Source organism: Pagrus major, chromosome 1 (assembly GCF_040436345.1).
Source record: "Pagrus major chromosome 1, Pma_NU_1.0".
NCBI lineage: Eukaryota > Metazoa > Chordata > Actinopteri > Spariformes > Sparidae > Pagrus > Pagrus major.
Window position 1 is genome coordinate 28,154,478 of NC_133215.1, and position 14,770 is coordinate 28,169,247.

Below are 14,770 nucleotides of genomic sequence, written 5' to 3' on the forward strand. Positions count from 1 at the left end.
GGTTAGAAAAATGCATGGAGAAAGTTTCACTGAGATAGCCAGAAATTTTTTCTTCTCTATTTTTAGTTGTTTTTTCTTACACCAAGGGTCAAGATCCCAAATCTTACTGTTCTTGAGTTAGAAGGTGTTTTACCCTAACATTCGTCCTTTCTGTATCTTACCCAAGACTTAGACTGCATGATCATCATCATAGTACTGAATCGAAGACACTCGAATGTTTAGTGAAGGACGTCTAGTGCTGTCTATTCCTAAAGTGGTGTATAATGTTGAGTTTCATGTCATCTTCTTATGAACACCCTCTCACTGCCAGCTGAGAGCAGATCAGAGCCTCGCTGGCAGTGAAAGGGTCTCTCACAGATCAACGAGCACAGTGTGAGCATGCCCATCTCCTGTTTTTATCAAACACAACTACCTACTCCTCCCCGCCCTTCCCTTCCCTTCCCTTCCCTCCCCTCATCCTCCTACCTGCCATTCACCCTGAGGTGTGAAGGGTGCCTGGAGGAAAAACACCCATTTTGTTAGACTGACTTCTCAACGCCCTGACTGGGCTGAAATGAGCTCAGTCGCCCTTTTAAAACACTTCTTGAACAGCTCTGCAGACAGGATCATGCCTGAGTAAGATGGTGTCCCGGCTCCTGACTAAATGGTGATGTTTGTGCTGTTGCTCTGATGTTGTTGGACTCATTTGCGGGTCGAAGCGATGATTTCCTTTGCTATTGACCTCACTCACCCTCAGGGTCTTTACCCCCAAGATAATGCCCTACAGTATGTTGTCCTCGAGACTCCCACAGATCTCGCTTGAACAGAAATAGCACTGGGTCACTCTCTTTTCTCTGCTCTCACTTTCTCTGGCACTCTTTTGACTCAGCCAACTGCTCCTAAGTTATCTGCTTGAGCGTTTTATTTAAAGTGTCTTAAGAACAATCCTTCCCATCAGCTGTCACTTTCTTGCCATTTTGCTGCACTCTATTTCTCTTCTTCTTTTCTCTCCTTTCTTTCCCACAGTGACTTTCATGAACACGACCCTCCTCTCTGCTCTGCCAACTCTGAACTGCACCTCTTCAGCTGGTCTGTATGTTCCTGTTTTTCCTTCCACATTTAAAAAAGATTGACTTTTGATCACGCTGATAAACTTTTTTTGTGAAATTACTGCCTTTTTTCTTAAATGTATCTTTAAATTCTGAGTAAGAACTGAAAATCAAGTTTGAGGTCACCAAATGTTCACCATTAATCTTCATCATTGTTTTCATGCCACCATTATTAACACAAGTCGTGCCCTTCTCCTCTGGGTGGCTTTAGCTCGTTTACAGGATAGCTGAAGGGAGTGTTTTTAAGCTGGAGAGTATTTAAGGTAGAGGTCTGCAGCACCTGACCTTGATGTTAGGCTGACACAGACCCCTTTGATCAGATGGATTAGCTCCATGCAGACTGACGGGCTGTCTGCTTGGTTTACCGACCATCGCCCAGCTCCACCCATCAGTCGGCAGTCACGCTGGAAGCAAATCACAGCTGTTTGTGAATCATTTTAATTTGCCGACACATTGAATGCAAAGACTGCGGCAGGATTCATCAAAGGTTTTTTAAAGTTAATGTCATTTCACATGCCTCGCCTGACCCAACAGAACCTCAGTCTTCCATCTCCGTCTCTGTTCCCACATCATCAACAACAGCAGCTTCTTCTCATTTTAACGACATCTCTCAAAACTGATGGAGAAGTCTTTCGGTCATGTGTCCGTTTTACGTAACATACTGAAGGAAGTCAGAGACGATGAAGCAAATAATTATATTGTCATGTTACATCTGTTTATAGATTTACTCATCAGAAAATGTATTGATCACTCATTTTTCATCCATTTAAGTCCTTCATCAGTGATAATATTCCCCTGCCCATACCCACCCTGAACCACTTCATCCCCACCGTCCACCACCTACTGCACCCCGCCCCCAGCAACCAGTCAGTGTGTAATAGTGATGTTTCTGTATATGAATGTTTTCACTAGGGGGAGCTGGAGAAGCAGCTCCTGCAGGCCAATCCTATCCTGGAGGCCTTCGGTAACGCCAAGACCATCAAAAATGACAACTCCTCCCGATTTGTGAGTCTGCAGTTTTTGATCGAAGTACCAGAATAACTTTTTTACAATTTTATTTCAAATTTCTCATGTAACATCTTCTTTCCTTGTCTTAGGGTAAATTCATCCGAATCAACTTCGATGTGACCGGCTACATTGTTGGAGCCAATATTGAGACTTGTATCCTTTTCTCTGTGTGGCTTTTTTCTCACTCTTGGATAATGGCTTTTGTTTAGGCAAAAGCAAAAGTTACATTTGTTTGGAAAAATACCTTAAAGAAGACAGAAATCTCATTCTTCGTATCAGTTTACTTCTAATCCAATATGGGATTTTTTGAGGTTTCTAAACATTTTTTCTGCTTTAGTTGTTGAATTTGAAGTTTTGCTTGAATTTACAACACTCCACTATCTAAGGTCTTCATAAAAAGTATTTTCAGATATGTAATTCAAAGTTGAAGTACTTACATATTTAAATAGTGTTCGGCCACTGCTGCCAATTTCATGTAGATTATTATTCTTATTGATGTGCCTTTTTCGTCTCATACACATAATGGAAGACAGGGAGGCAATCTAGACGAACCATGGCTTTGAACTCAACCCTTCCCTGAACACAGAGTGTAGTATGAATTTCTTTAACTGAATCGCTCAGACCTGCTGGAGAAGTCTCGCTGTATCAGACAAGCAAAGACAGAAAGAGCTTTTCACATCTTCTACTACATGATCGCTGGTGCCAAGGACAAACTGCGTGGTCAGTAAACATACACTGCTTTTCTCTCTTCCATATCATTAGAAATATAACATCCTGCTGTCATGTGACCTTCTCTAGTTTCTCAAATCAAAACTTACAAAGAGAAAAGAGGAGTCAGTGTTGGTTTCAGCTTGACTGTCGTGCATTTTAAAAATCTTTCGAAGGCCATAAGGTTGTAGAATTTCCTAAGCTCATAGAGGTAATCCTCCTACTGATGTGAAACCATGATAATGAAGTCAAATCTGAGAAAAGGTGCTTGAACTGTTTCTCTTTGTGTGTCATATTTTCAGAGGAGCTTCTTCTTGAGCCCTTCAGTAATTACCGCTTCCTGAGTGCAGGCCACGTTCAGATCCCTGGCCAGCAAGACGATGAGATGTATGAAGAGACCATGGAGGCCATGAATATCATGGGTCTCACCGAGGAGGAGAGAATCGGTATCAGTAATCATAACTGCCCAGCTTGGCGACATTAAGATACTGCTTTGAGTGTGATTAGGGAAGTTGCTGCCGCTTAACTGTCATTTCTCCGTGTATCAGATATCTTGAAGGTGTGCTCCACAGTCATGCAGCTGGGAAACATTGAGTTCAAGAAAGAGAGGAACCAGGAGCAGGCCACCATGCCAGACAACACTGGTTAGACAACAGTGTTTCCCACCATTCGAAACTTCTTCTCATGTGTTAATCAACTTTTACCAAATTCACAAACTAAAATATAGAATCTAGTTAATTTTATCAGTGAAACAAAATATCTGAAATTCTCTCCCTCTAGCGGCCCAGAAGGTGTGTCACCTGCAGGGCATCAATGTGACAGACTTTACCCGTGCCATGCTCACCCCTCGAATCAAAGTGGGCAGAGAGGTGGTGCAGAAGGCACAGACCAAAGAGCAGGTACAACAGAAAGAGCATGGTGTGAGATAGATAAGCACAGTGAAAAAAATACTGCATTTAATGAACACTTCCCATCACTCTGATCTGTCATCAGATATATTCTCTGTGTGTATTTGTTAGGCTGACTTTGCTACTGAAGCCCTGGCTAAAGCTGTGTTTGAGCGACTGTTCCGCTGGATCCTGGGCAGAGTCAACAAGGCCCTCGACAAAACCAAACGCCAGGGAGCCTCCTTCCTGGGAATCCTCGACATTGCTGGCTTTGAGATCTTTGAGGTATGGACATGCTGATTAATCAGAGGCTAATATATGCCATTGTGTAGCTTATTAAACACAAATATTTTCATGTATGATATGTATCCTTCAGTTCTGTTCTGTTTGGTTGTCGCTATTGTAGGACAACTCCTTCGAGCAGCTGTGCATCAACTACACCAATGAGAAGCTGCAGCAGCTCTTCAACCACACCATGTTCATCCTGGAGCAGGAGGAGTACCAGAGGGAGGGCATCGAGTGGAACTTCATCGACTTCGGCCTGGACCTGCAGCCCTGCATTGAGCTCATCGAAAGACCGGTGAGTGGCCATGAGACAATTAAAGCAAGGTGTCATTTAAATCCAGTTCGTTCATAGGACATGCCAAGTACGTTCTCCTGTCTAGTGCAGATGTTTTGTGATTCAGTGTGATGTGTCTTAATTGAAATTTTGGTATGATTAATCACTGCGTATTGTCTGCAGAACAACCCTCCAGGCATCTTGGCCCTGCTGGATGAGGAGTGCTGGTTCCCCAAAGCCACAGATGTCTCCTTTGTGGAGAAACTCATGAACACACAAGGGAACCACGTTAAATTCGCCAAACCTAAACAGCTCAAAGACAAGACTGAGTTTTCTATATTACATTATGCTGGGAAGGTGAGTATGAGGGGACGTGTATACTATTATATGTTGCCCTATGTTGAGATCAGATTGTACATCTATATTTTGGTTAAAATAATTAAAAACAATATTGCTGTGATGATTGCTGACTGTAAAAACAAAAAAAACAATGTTTCAGTGAAGCTCAAACAACACTGATCTTGTTTTGTTTGCAGGTGGACTACAACGCCACAGCCTGGTTGACAAAGAACATGGATCCTCTGAATGACAACGTCACAGCGCTGCTCAGCAACTCCTCCAGCCAGTTTGTGCAAGACCTCTGGAAAGACAGTGAGACAAACATAACTTACAATAACAATGTTACATTTATAAAGAAAGGATTTATCATTGAGGATCAATTACAACCATTTTACACATAATACCCTACTTAAAACTCTCACCTTGCACAGGGATATGGGGTAATTAACACTTCAGTAGTGTTTAATAGTTAAATACACTGCTATGGCACATGGAAATTAAATTTGTGTACATACTATTTTGGAGTTAAAGCCTCTATCTGTGGGATTTGAACATTTCTGTCTTTGTTTACTCTGTATGATATTATCACAAAATCACAAAAACACACAGTGGACTAGAGGTGAAATGTGCACTGCACCAAACTGCATCTGGATTCTCTCATTTTCCCACAAACAAAACATTGTGCCATCAAAGTAGTTTGAAAAATTCTACATCTTTCATACACATACGGGCCTTACATTTATAATGGAATCCAAACACACTTGATCCAGCACTCTTGAAACATTTTACTTTGAGTGAACACACCATTTTTCCCATCAATGTAACGATGTGTTGTCTGTTTCAGCGGACAGAGTGGTGGGTCTGGACACAATAGCCAAGATGACAGACAGCTCCATGCCGAGCGCCTCAAAAACCAAGAAGGGGATGTTCCGCACAGTGGGACAGCTCTACAAGGAGTCTCTGGCCAAACTTATGACCACACTGCACAACACCCAGCCCAACTTCGTCAGATGTATCATCCCCAACCACGAGAAGAGGGTAAACAAAAATGCAGTGTCATTAACACCAGTGGCTCTTATGGCAGCGCTACTTTCAAGATGCTGTCTATTCGACACAGTGAGAAAAAAGTCAGCATCTTTGGTGACAAAATGATGAATTTGAGCAGTCATACTGTTCTCACTTGCTTAGTCTCTCCAGCTGCCCATATCAAGTATGTTTATGTTTTTCTTTCATAAAATCCAGTGTATTTGAACTAAAAACCTGATCTCCTCAGGCAGGGAAGCTAGATGCTCACCTGGTCCTGGAGCAGCTCAGGTGTAACGGTGTGTTGGAGGGGATCCGTATCTGCCGACAAGGATTTCCCAACAGAATTGTCTTCCAGGAGTTCCGCCAGCGGTGAGCAGGATCTTAGGAGACTCACTAACTTGTAAAGAACTACTAGTTTATAATATCTCTGTAAACTTTTCTTGACATCTCTGTCTCTGTCCTGTCTGGTAGTTATGAGATCCTGGCTGCTAACGCTATCCCGAAAGGTTTCATGGATGGCAAACAAGCCTGCTGCCTCATGGTAAACACATAAGTTCAAAGTTCCAATGAAATTTACATTCTCTCAGGTGTTTTCATACCCTGTGTGAGCCTCCTTCTTCTCACTGATCTCCTGCCTGTGTAGATCAAGCATCTTGACTTGGACCCCAACCTGTACAGGATCGGACAGAGTAAGATCTTCTTCCGCACAGGAGTGCTGGCCCAGCTGGAGGAGGAGAGAGATCTGAAGATCACTGTGGTCATCATTGCTTTCCAGGCCCAGGCTAGAGGCTTCTTGGCAAGAAAGTATGAATATACAAGCCTTCTCTCACATAGTTTAACCTCTAAGAAATGGTGCTCTCTGTGCTGTCAGTATATCTAATCTTTTCAAGACAGTATTTTGCCCTTTATGTTTTACAATAGAGGGGGGCTGTGTTGCTGTTTGTATCTTCATAAATTACAAAACTCTTGCTTGTGCACTTGCTTTATATCATACATGATATATTGGTCTCACTGGTGCGTTTTTAAAGGGCATTTGCCAAGAGACAACAGCAACTCACTGCCATGAAAGTGATCCAGAGGAACTGTGCCGCCTACCTCAAACTCAGGAACTGGCAGTGGTGGAGGCTCTTCACAAAGGTCAGCCAATCTTTCTGCATAGGAAAGCAATAAAATCACTCTTTGCCAAGTCTTTGCCTGTATCCAGTCTAAAAATGTGATGTTGCCCGTTCTCCTGCACCACAGGTCAAGCCTCTGCTGCAAGTGACCCGACAGGAGGAGGAGATGGGTCTGAAGGAGGAGGAGCTGCAGAAAGCCAAAGAAGTTGCTGTAAAGTTTGAAACAGAGCTGAAGGAGATCAGCTTGAAACACACATCGGTAAACAATAAAATCTGCAACAATATTACATATTGTTACATATTTCTAAACTTTTTTTGCTTTTACTTGCTGTCACTTTCATTTTGAACCTGTGTGGAAGTAACAATTTTATGTCCCTTTTTACTGGTTATTTAATACACAAGTTGAATCAAGTCAATAAAAATAAGCTCCTGTTAAAAGTCGACCAGAAATGTATTGAAAATGAAGCTGACAGCAATGCTTTTCTGTCAATCTGCTTCAGGTTTTGGAGGAGAGAAATGCACTGCAGGAGCAACTTCAAGCAGAGACAGAGCTGTATGCTGAGGCTGAGGAGATGAGGGTCCGATTGGGTGCTAAGAAGCAGGAGTTGGAGGAAATCCTTCATGAGATGGAGTCGAGACTGGATGAAGAGGAAGAACGTGCTCAGTCGCTGTTAGTGGATAAGAAGAAGATGCAACAGCAGATGCAGGTCTGCACATCTGATTCTTGTTTATTAAGTTATAGTTTCTTGTTTCTGTTATATAGCTAAGAAGCTTGACCTTCATTTTTTCCATGCTCAATGGTATAAGCTCTGATAATGTAGCGAAATATAAACAGATGCTGAAGCTATTGTACTCCTCGTGTAGGAATTGGAAGAACACTTGGAGGAGGAGGAAGATGCTCGTCAAAAGCTGCAGCTGGAGAAGGTCACCTGTGAGGGGAAGATCAAAAAGCTGGAAGACGACATCCTGGTGATGGAGGACCAGAACACCAAGCTGCTGAAGGTACGTACAGACAAACAGGCCCTTTGATTGGTCAGTCACTCATTTGAAGAGTTTCTGTATTGAAACATGACCTGTTTGGTGTTTTGTAGGAGAGGAAACTGATGGAGGAAAGGATTGCAGACTTCAGTTCCAACCTGGCAGAGGAAGAAGAGAAGTCAAAGAACCTCACCAAGCTCAAAAACAAACACGAGTCCATGATCTCTGAACTAGAGGGTAATCACCTGTTATAGGCCATCATGCATTAACACCCTTGAAAAAGTTTGTGTTCGGAAAACATTTATGCCAATTGTCTCCTCTGTACTTGTAGTCCGCTTGAAAAAAGAAGAGAAAGGTCGACAGGAGCTGGATAAGGCTAAACGCAAGTTGGAAGCAGAGTCGAATGACATGCAAGAGCAGATAGCAGACCTGCAGGCCCAGATCGCTGACCTCAAAGCCCAGCTCGCAAAGAAGGAGGAGGAGTTACAGAATGCCTTGGCCAGGTAAAATCATGAGAAGTTACAAAAATAGCACCCAATACCATTGAATACCTGTATAACACATTGACTTTTAACCTCTTGGATGCTGTTTCCATATTGTCTACCATGCTCATAAATGTCCTCCTCGATTCACTCGTCTTCCTCTCAGGTTAGAAGATGAGACAGCTCAGAAAAACAACGCTCTGAAGAAGATCAGAGAGCTGGAGGGACACATCTCCGACCTGCAAGAGGACCTCGATTCTGAGCGGGCGGCGAGGAACAAGGCCGAGAAGATCAAACGGGACCTTGGGGAGGAGCTGGAGGCCCTCAAGTCTGAGCTAGAGGACACCTTGGACACCACTGCCACACAGCAGGAACTAAGGTCAGTCAAACAAGACTGACATATACAAAAATGTATTCAAAGAGATTTCATCAAGTGATTGCCTATCAGGAATTTATGGATAAGGCACAATCAGTTTTTGAAAAAAGACGACCAACACTGCAGCAATCTAAGAAACAATACTATTCCTTTGTTCTGAGAAAGCTTATATACAGTCGAGGTATGAGACAAAGATGATAGCATATTTGCAAAATAAGATAAAAATGTACTTGACCAACGTTCCAGGGCCAAACGTGAGCAGGAGGTGACCCTGCTGAAGAGAGCCATCGAGGATGAGAACCGGACCCATGAGTCCCAGATACAGGAGATGAGACAGAAACACACCCAGGCTGTGGAGGAGCTCACAGAGCAGCTGGAGCAGTCCAAACGAGTAGGCCTGAATCATTTCATCCAACATTATAAATACTCACATTTCATTTAGGTTGTTAATTTAAGTTGATGATGTTTCTGAAAGACAAACTTCCCCCTTTTTTTCCTTTCTAAAACACAGGATAGTGATCTTGTATCTTCTCTCTACACAGGTCAAGTCAAACCTGGAGAAGGCTAAACAAGCTCTGGAGAAGGAGACGTCAGAATTAACCATGGAGGTGCGCTCGCTCAGCCAGGCCAAACAAGACGGGGAGCACAAGAGGAAGAAGTTGGAAGGGCAGGTGGCAGATCTGCAATCGCGCTTCACGGACAGCGAGAAGCAGAAGGCCGAGCTGGGAGAACGCTGCTCTAAGATCACTGTAAATAACGATCAGTATCAGTGTCCATAAAGAGTGTGCATTTTTAAAGCTACCATACTGATGTACTGAAAAGTCCCTGAATCCACATCTTTGTTGTCTTACAGGTTGAACTAGAGAGTGTGACAAACCTACTGAATGAGGCAGAGGGCAAGAACATCAAACTAAGCAAAGATGTTAGCAGCCTCAGCTCCCAGCTCCAAGACACACAGGTAAATGGACCTTAAGAACAATTTTTAGAGCTGAAACAGTACAAAACAGTCTACATGTAATATTTTCTGTGACAATAAATTATACTGAATAATGCTTGTTTACAATAGGTCAAAAATTTAAAGCACTGACCTTTCACTTCGTTGTGCTTCTACAGGAACTCCTGGCTGAGGAGACACGTCAGAAACTGCAGTTCTCTACAAAGCTTCGGCAAGCAGAAGATGACAAGAACAGCTTGCAGGAGCAGCTTGAGGAGGAGGTGGAGGCCAAGAGGAATGTGGAGAGACACGTGTCCTCGCTCAACATCCAGGTCAGAGTTCAAACTAGGGGTCACTAATTTACAGGTTAATCTGAAAGTCGTTAGAGAGACATTTCTTTAATTTCCTTAAAACAAAGGGTAGATTTATTGTCTTCCTCTGTCCACAGTTGTCAGATTCCAAGAAGAAGTTAGAAGAAATGATGGGCAACGTTGAGCTGCTTGAAGAAGGAAAGAAACGTCTGCAGAGAGATTTGGAGGCAGCAAACACCCAGTTTGAGGAGAAGGCCTCTGCATATGACAAGTTGGAGAAGACCAAGAACCGTCTGCAGCAGGAGCTGGAGGACACGCTGATGGATCTGGACAGCCAGAGACAGATTGTGTCGAACCTGGAGAAGAAGCAGAAGAAGTTTGACCAGGTCAGTTGACTCTGGTAACTGGTAACACTAAAAGATAACTGCCATAACAATACTGAGGTGTAACACTTTTCACTACAGACTGTTCACCATCTATATAAGACATTTAAAAAAGGAAAGACCAAATTAATTCTATACAATTTCATGGAACTGGTTCTCTCATGGTTTTCTGTCCTCTCTGGTGTCCAGATGCTTGCTGAGGAGAAGAGCATCTCCAGTAAATATGCAGATGAGAGAGACCGGGCTGAAGCCGAGGCCAGAGAGAAGGAGACCAAGGCTTTGTCTCTGGCGAGAGCTCTGGATGAGGCCCAGGAGTCCAGAGAGGAGCTGGAAAGAGCCAACAAGGCCCTGAGATTGGAGATGGAGGACCTGATCAGCTCCAAGGATGATGTTGGAAAAAATGTTAGTGCTGGAACATCATCACAGAATGTCCATGGTTGACTGGTCTCATTTCTCTGTTATATAGTAGTGAATTTGGCAATATCTTGATTGCAGGTCCACGAGCTGGAGAAGTCCAAACGAGGCCTGGAGGCCCAGGTGGAAGAGATGAAGACGCAGCTGGAGGAGCTAGAGGACGAACTGCAGGCAGCTGAGGATGCCAAACTGCGTCTGGAGGTCAATATGCAGGCCCTGAAGGCACAGTTCGAGAGGGACCTCCAGGGACGAGATGAGATGGGAGAGGAGAAGAAGAGACAGCTCATCAAGCAGGTAAAGAGGCAAAATATCTCATTCTCCTCATGAAACTATGTGATCTGATCAACCTTCAGAGAATGAGACATGAGTCTAAACAAAGATGCTTATTGACTGCAGGTTCGTGAGCTGGAGACAGAGTTGGAGGATGAACGTAAGCAGAGGGCCGTGGCAACAGCAGCCAAGAAGAAGCTGGAGACAGACATGAAAGATCTGGAGGGACAGATTGAGACGGCCAGTAAGGGACGGGATGAGGCCATCAAACAGCTCCGCAAGCTCCAGGTGAGAGTGAAGGGGTGGAGGAACTAGAGCAGCAGGTTCATCACAGGATGGTTATTTTTCTTAAAGCTGTGCAATTTTACTACAAATGATTTTGTACCTTGAGCTGCTTTATTCATCAAATGGATTAATAATGGACTGGACCGTAAATATACCTGGTAGATAAATCACATGCAGAATGTTTCATCACTCTCCCTAATGCCATCTGCATTTGTCTTCCTCTCACCAGGCCCAGATGAAGGACTATCAGAGGGAGCTGGAGGACGCCCGCGCTGCCAGAGAGGAGGTGCTGACTACCGCAAAGGAGAGTGAGAAGAAGGCCAAGACTCTGGAGGCTGAGCTCATGCAGCTACAGGAGGTAAAATCTTTGATTCCTAACAAGGCGGCAACTTGTTTGAGAGCAGAGGCTTGAAATAAAAGATTCATCACCAATGTGTTTATAGGACCTGGCAGCAGCTGAGAGGGCACGGAAGCAGGCAGAGGCCGAGAGAGATGAGCTGTCTGATGAGCTGGCAAGCAACTCCTCTGGAAAGTGAGTGGAGATTTCATTCTGTTGCTTTATCTATGAAATGAATGCAGAAGAAGAGGTTACATTTGTTTTCTGCCATGCTCCACACCTGCAGGTCAGCCTTGGCGGATGAGAAACGTCGTCTGGAAGCTAAGATCTCCCAGCTGGAGGAGGAGTTGGAGGAAGAGCAGAGCAACATGGAGATCATCAACGACAGGCTGAGGAAGAGCACGCAGCAGGTGAGCGGACAGTATCAGCTGTGTGAATTGTTAAATGGCTCAAAAACAGCAGAGGCCTAATCCCTTTTATCACATGGCTTTGCATCCACAGGTGGATCAGCTGACCACCGAGCTGCAGGCGGAGCGCACCACCTCCCAGAAGAACGAGAGCGCCCGGCAGCAGATGGAGCGCCAGAACAAGGAGCTGAAGACCAAGCTCCAGGAGATGGAGAACCAGGTCAAGTCCAAGTTCAAGTCCTCCATCTCTGCTTTGGAGGCTAAAGTGGCACAGCTGGAGGAGCAGCTGGAGCAGGAGAACAGGTCAGGGTCAAAGATTATGTCTGATAAAAAAAAAAAAAAATCTCTGCAGAACAGTGATTTTAGGTTCCATTGTTATAGTTTTGGTTTCTTTTTTTCTACAAATAAGTTATACCGGAATTCCCCCCTGAACTCTTTTGTTCTTTTTCAGGGACAAGCAGGTATCTGCCAAGAATATCCGCCAGAAGGACAAGAAGCTCAAGGACCTGATTATGCAGGTGGAAGACGAAAGGAAACAGGCAGAGCAGTACAAAGACCAGGTACACTTACTTAATGCACCCATCCTCAAATACAAGTCTCTGTATTTTCTTGTATGTGTGCAGACAAGAAAGTGTGTCCATATTTGTGAGTCGGTTGATATTTGGAGTCCCGTGCACAGGCACGGCTTATCAAAAGAGTACAGTTTACATATTCCCTCTGTTCGCTGACTAGGCGGAAAAGGCGAATACTCGCATGAAGCAGCTGAAGCGGCAGCTCGAGGAGTCAGAGGAGGAGTCGCAGCGTGCTACAGCTGCCCGCAGGAAGCTGCAGCGCGAGCTGGATGAAGCCACCGAATCCAGCGACGCCTTGAGCCGCGAGGTCAACTCTCTCAAGAGCAAACTCAGGTAGGACCAAGTGTCAAAGACAAATAATCTGTCTGTCTGTCTTTCTTTGTGACTTTGTTGTATTTGTTTGTTTTGCTGATCTTTTTATTTATGTGACGCTACAACAGGATACGGAGGATGTTTGGGTATGGGTAAAATATGGGTATTACACATCTTTTCACACAAAACAAGCCGACTCAGATAGTGTGAACTGTTCTCAAGTCAGCTACATTTCAGTACTGAAGAGCACATTGTCACAACATTCATCTTCAGAGGGTTGTAAACACATATTGAAAGCATTCAAATAGATTCAGTAAGGAGGTCTTACAAAGCACACACAAAACAATGGTGTCCATCTCTATTCCAGAGGCAACCCTGAACCCAAGGAGTAACACAGCAGGTACCTCTGCGCTTAAAAGTTACCCCTATCACCATTTCTTATTAACTTGACATAGCTTTTCATTCCACTGTGCACACTCTTAATGCTGTTTCTTCCATTTAGCCTTACTGAGAGAAATATGACTCATCAGCTACCATGATTTAGATAGAAAATCTAAAATATTTGACAACAGGTAACTTTTCCATTACACCAATTTCTGCCTGGTGGTCATATTCCTCTCAGTGCTTGGTTTAATTGCCATAAACCAAACTCATTTTCCTGAGCCAGGACTCAAATGAGTTAAAGATAACCGGCGTGCTTAACCTGTATCCAAAGCACAACCTGTACATTCTGTATTTCATCTGTGTTTCAACACCCTGAGTGGTTTTCAAACAAACCTTAACCAGCTCAGAAACTTATCTTGTCATATAACCACTCCTCTCACTCTGGCAATGTTTTTGTGTTTGCATCTCCATCTTGTGTGCATCTCTGTGGCATTTTAGGCGTGGAAATGAACCCTCCTTTGGCAGCACACCTCGACGTATGGGCGGAGGCCGAAGGGTGGTCGAGGATGCCTCAGAGGAGGAGGCTGACTCCCAGGGCGACTTCAATGGAACCAAGTCCGCAGAGTAATGGACATCAGATAACAAGATATCAGAATTAACTACCAGGGCAAGGTCTGCCACTTAAACAGAGAATAACTTCTAAGTCTGTTGTGCTATCTAGTTCTTCCATATCACTTAAAAATATATGTCTGTCATTTCCCATTTCAATAGTGTACTGATCTATCTTCTTGTCTCAGAGCACCTTTTCTTGACACACAATTATCAGACAGAGGCCTTGTTTTGGTGGCTCTGCCGATGTGTGATTTGCTGTTCTCTTTATTTTTTTTATTCTAAATTTACACTGTTTTGTACTGCACTGAATGACTGATTCTTTCTTACGCCAGGTTTTGTACACAACAATAGGCGCCTCTAATTAGCACGCTAAGCTGCCAGCAAAGCCTCGGGTCTCCACAATGAGTCACCTTCGAACTTAAAGCAGAGACATCCTGTAAATCTGTGGATCTGTAACTATTATCAGTGACTGTCGTCCTGTTGCCTGTGACTGCTGTTAGTGTTTCAGAGCAGCACTGAAGTGGGTTCAGCAGATTGGATATGCAGATATATTTCTATACTCAGTCTGCACCCAGTCAGTGCTGCTGTTTGTACCCCAACGAACAAATATTTAGCTGTTAAACATTTTCTAAAGTCACCGTTTTATATAATTTGCACCTTTCTTGTGCCCAGATATGTTTAGATTGATTTTACTCAAGATCAGTTATGCCAGAATATGTTAGGTCAGACGAGGTTTAGGGTAACCCCAACAATAAAAACCTGAGCCCTATTTCAGTATTAGGCATTTAGCAGCAATGGTATCTTAATTTTCTTTTTTTTTTATTTACTGTAAATGTTCAAAAGACCCCTGATCACCCTAAACCAACTCATTCTCATTGATTATGTTATATGTAACCAACTGATGTTTACAAAACACCAATCATATCTAGTCATTGTTGAACCACCTGCACAAGAAATAAAGATCTTTAAAAAAAAAAAAAAAG

General features: G+C 43.6%; 1 protein-coding gene across 2 annotated transcripts in view; it reads left to right on the forward strand.

The window, feature by feature from the left end:
* Positions 1–14,769, forward strand: part of myh11a (myosin, heavy chain 11a, smooth muscle) — a 29,604-nt gene extending 14,835 nt beyond the window's left edge. The window contains exons 6-42 of one of the 2 annotated variants that reach the window (XM_073473282.1): positions 2,001–2,093; positions 2,186–2,249; positions 2,718–2,816; positions 3,107–3,250; positions 3,353–3,448; positions 3,585–3,703; positions 3,824–3,976; positions 4,098–4,271; positions 4,434–4,607; positions 4,787–4,901; positions 5,434–5,627; positions 5,863–5,984; positions 6,087–6,156; positions 6,259–6,419; positions 6,644–6,752; positions 6,858–6,989; positions 7,231–7,437; positions 7,595–7,732; positions 7,822–7,945; positions 8,040–8,211; positions 8,357–8,569; positions 8,813–8,957; positions 9,109–9,315; positions 9,420–9,524; positions 9,680–9,832; positions 9,949–10,197; positions 10,384–10,596; positions 10,690–10,902; positions 11,005–11,166; positions 11,393–11,521; positions 11,607–11,695; positions 11,787–11,910; positions 12,002–12,210; positions 12,359–12,467; positions 12,640–12,812; positions 13,159–13,191; positions 13,674–13,761. In XM_073473282.1, coding sequence (XP_073329383.1) covers positions 2,001–2,093; positions 2,186–2,249; positions 2,718–2,816; positions 3,107–3,250; positions 3,353–3,448; positions 3,585–3,703; positions 3,824–3,976; positions 4,098–4,271; positions 4,434–4,607; positions 4,787–4,901; positions 5,434–5,627; positions 5,863–5,984; positions 6,087–6,156; positions 6,259–6,419; positions 6,644–6,752; positions 6,858–6,989; positions 7,231–7,437; positions 7,595–7,732; positions 7,822–7,945; positions 8,040–8,211; positions 8,357–8,569; positions 8,813–8,957; positions 9,109–9,315; positions 9,420–9,524; positions 9,680–9,832; positions 9,949–10,197; positions 10,384–10,596; positions 10,690–10,902; positions 11,005–11,166; positions 11,393–11,521; positions 11,607–11,695; positions 11,787–11,910; positions 12,002–12,210; positions 12,359–12,467; positions 12,640–12,812; positions 13,159–13,183 — 5,178 coding nt within the window. In that variant the 3' untranslated portion in view covers positions 13,184–13,191; positions 13,674–13,761. Of the gene's footprint in view, positions 1–2,000; positions 2,094–2,185; positions 2,250–2,717; positions 2,817–3,106; positions 3,251–3,352; positions 3,449–3,584; positions 3,704–3,823; positions 3,977–4,097; positions 4,272–4,433; positions 4,608–4,786; positions 4,902–5,433; positions 5,628–5,862; positions 5,985–6,086; positions 6,157–6,258; positions 6,420–6,643; positions 6,753–6,857; positions 6,990–7,230; positions 7,438–7,594; positions 7,733–7,821; positions 7,946–8,039; positions 8,212–8,356; positions 8,570–8,812; positions 8,958–9,108; positions 9,316–9,419; positions 9,525–9,679; positions 9,833–9,948; positions 10,198–10,383; positions 10,597–10,689; positions 10,903–11,004; positions 11,167–11,392; positions 11,522–11,606; positions 11,696–11,786; positions 11,911–12,001; positions 12,211–12,358; positions 12,468–12,639; positions 12,813–13,158; positions 13,192–13,673 lie in introns of both variants that reach the window. The other variant, XM_073473273.1, reaches the window with a different exon arrangement.
* The last annotated feature ends 1 nt before the right edge of the window (position 14,770 follows it).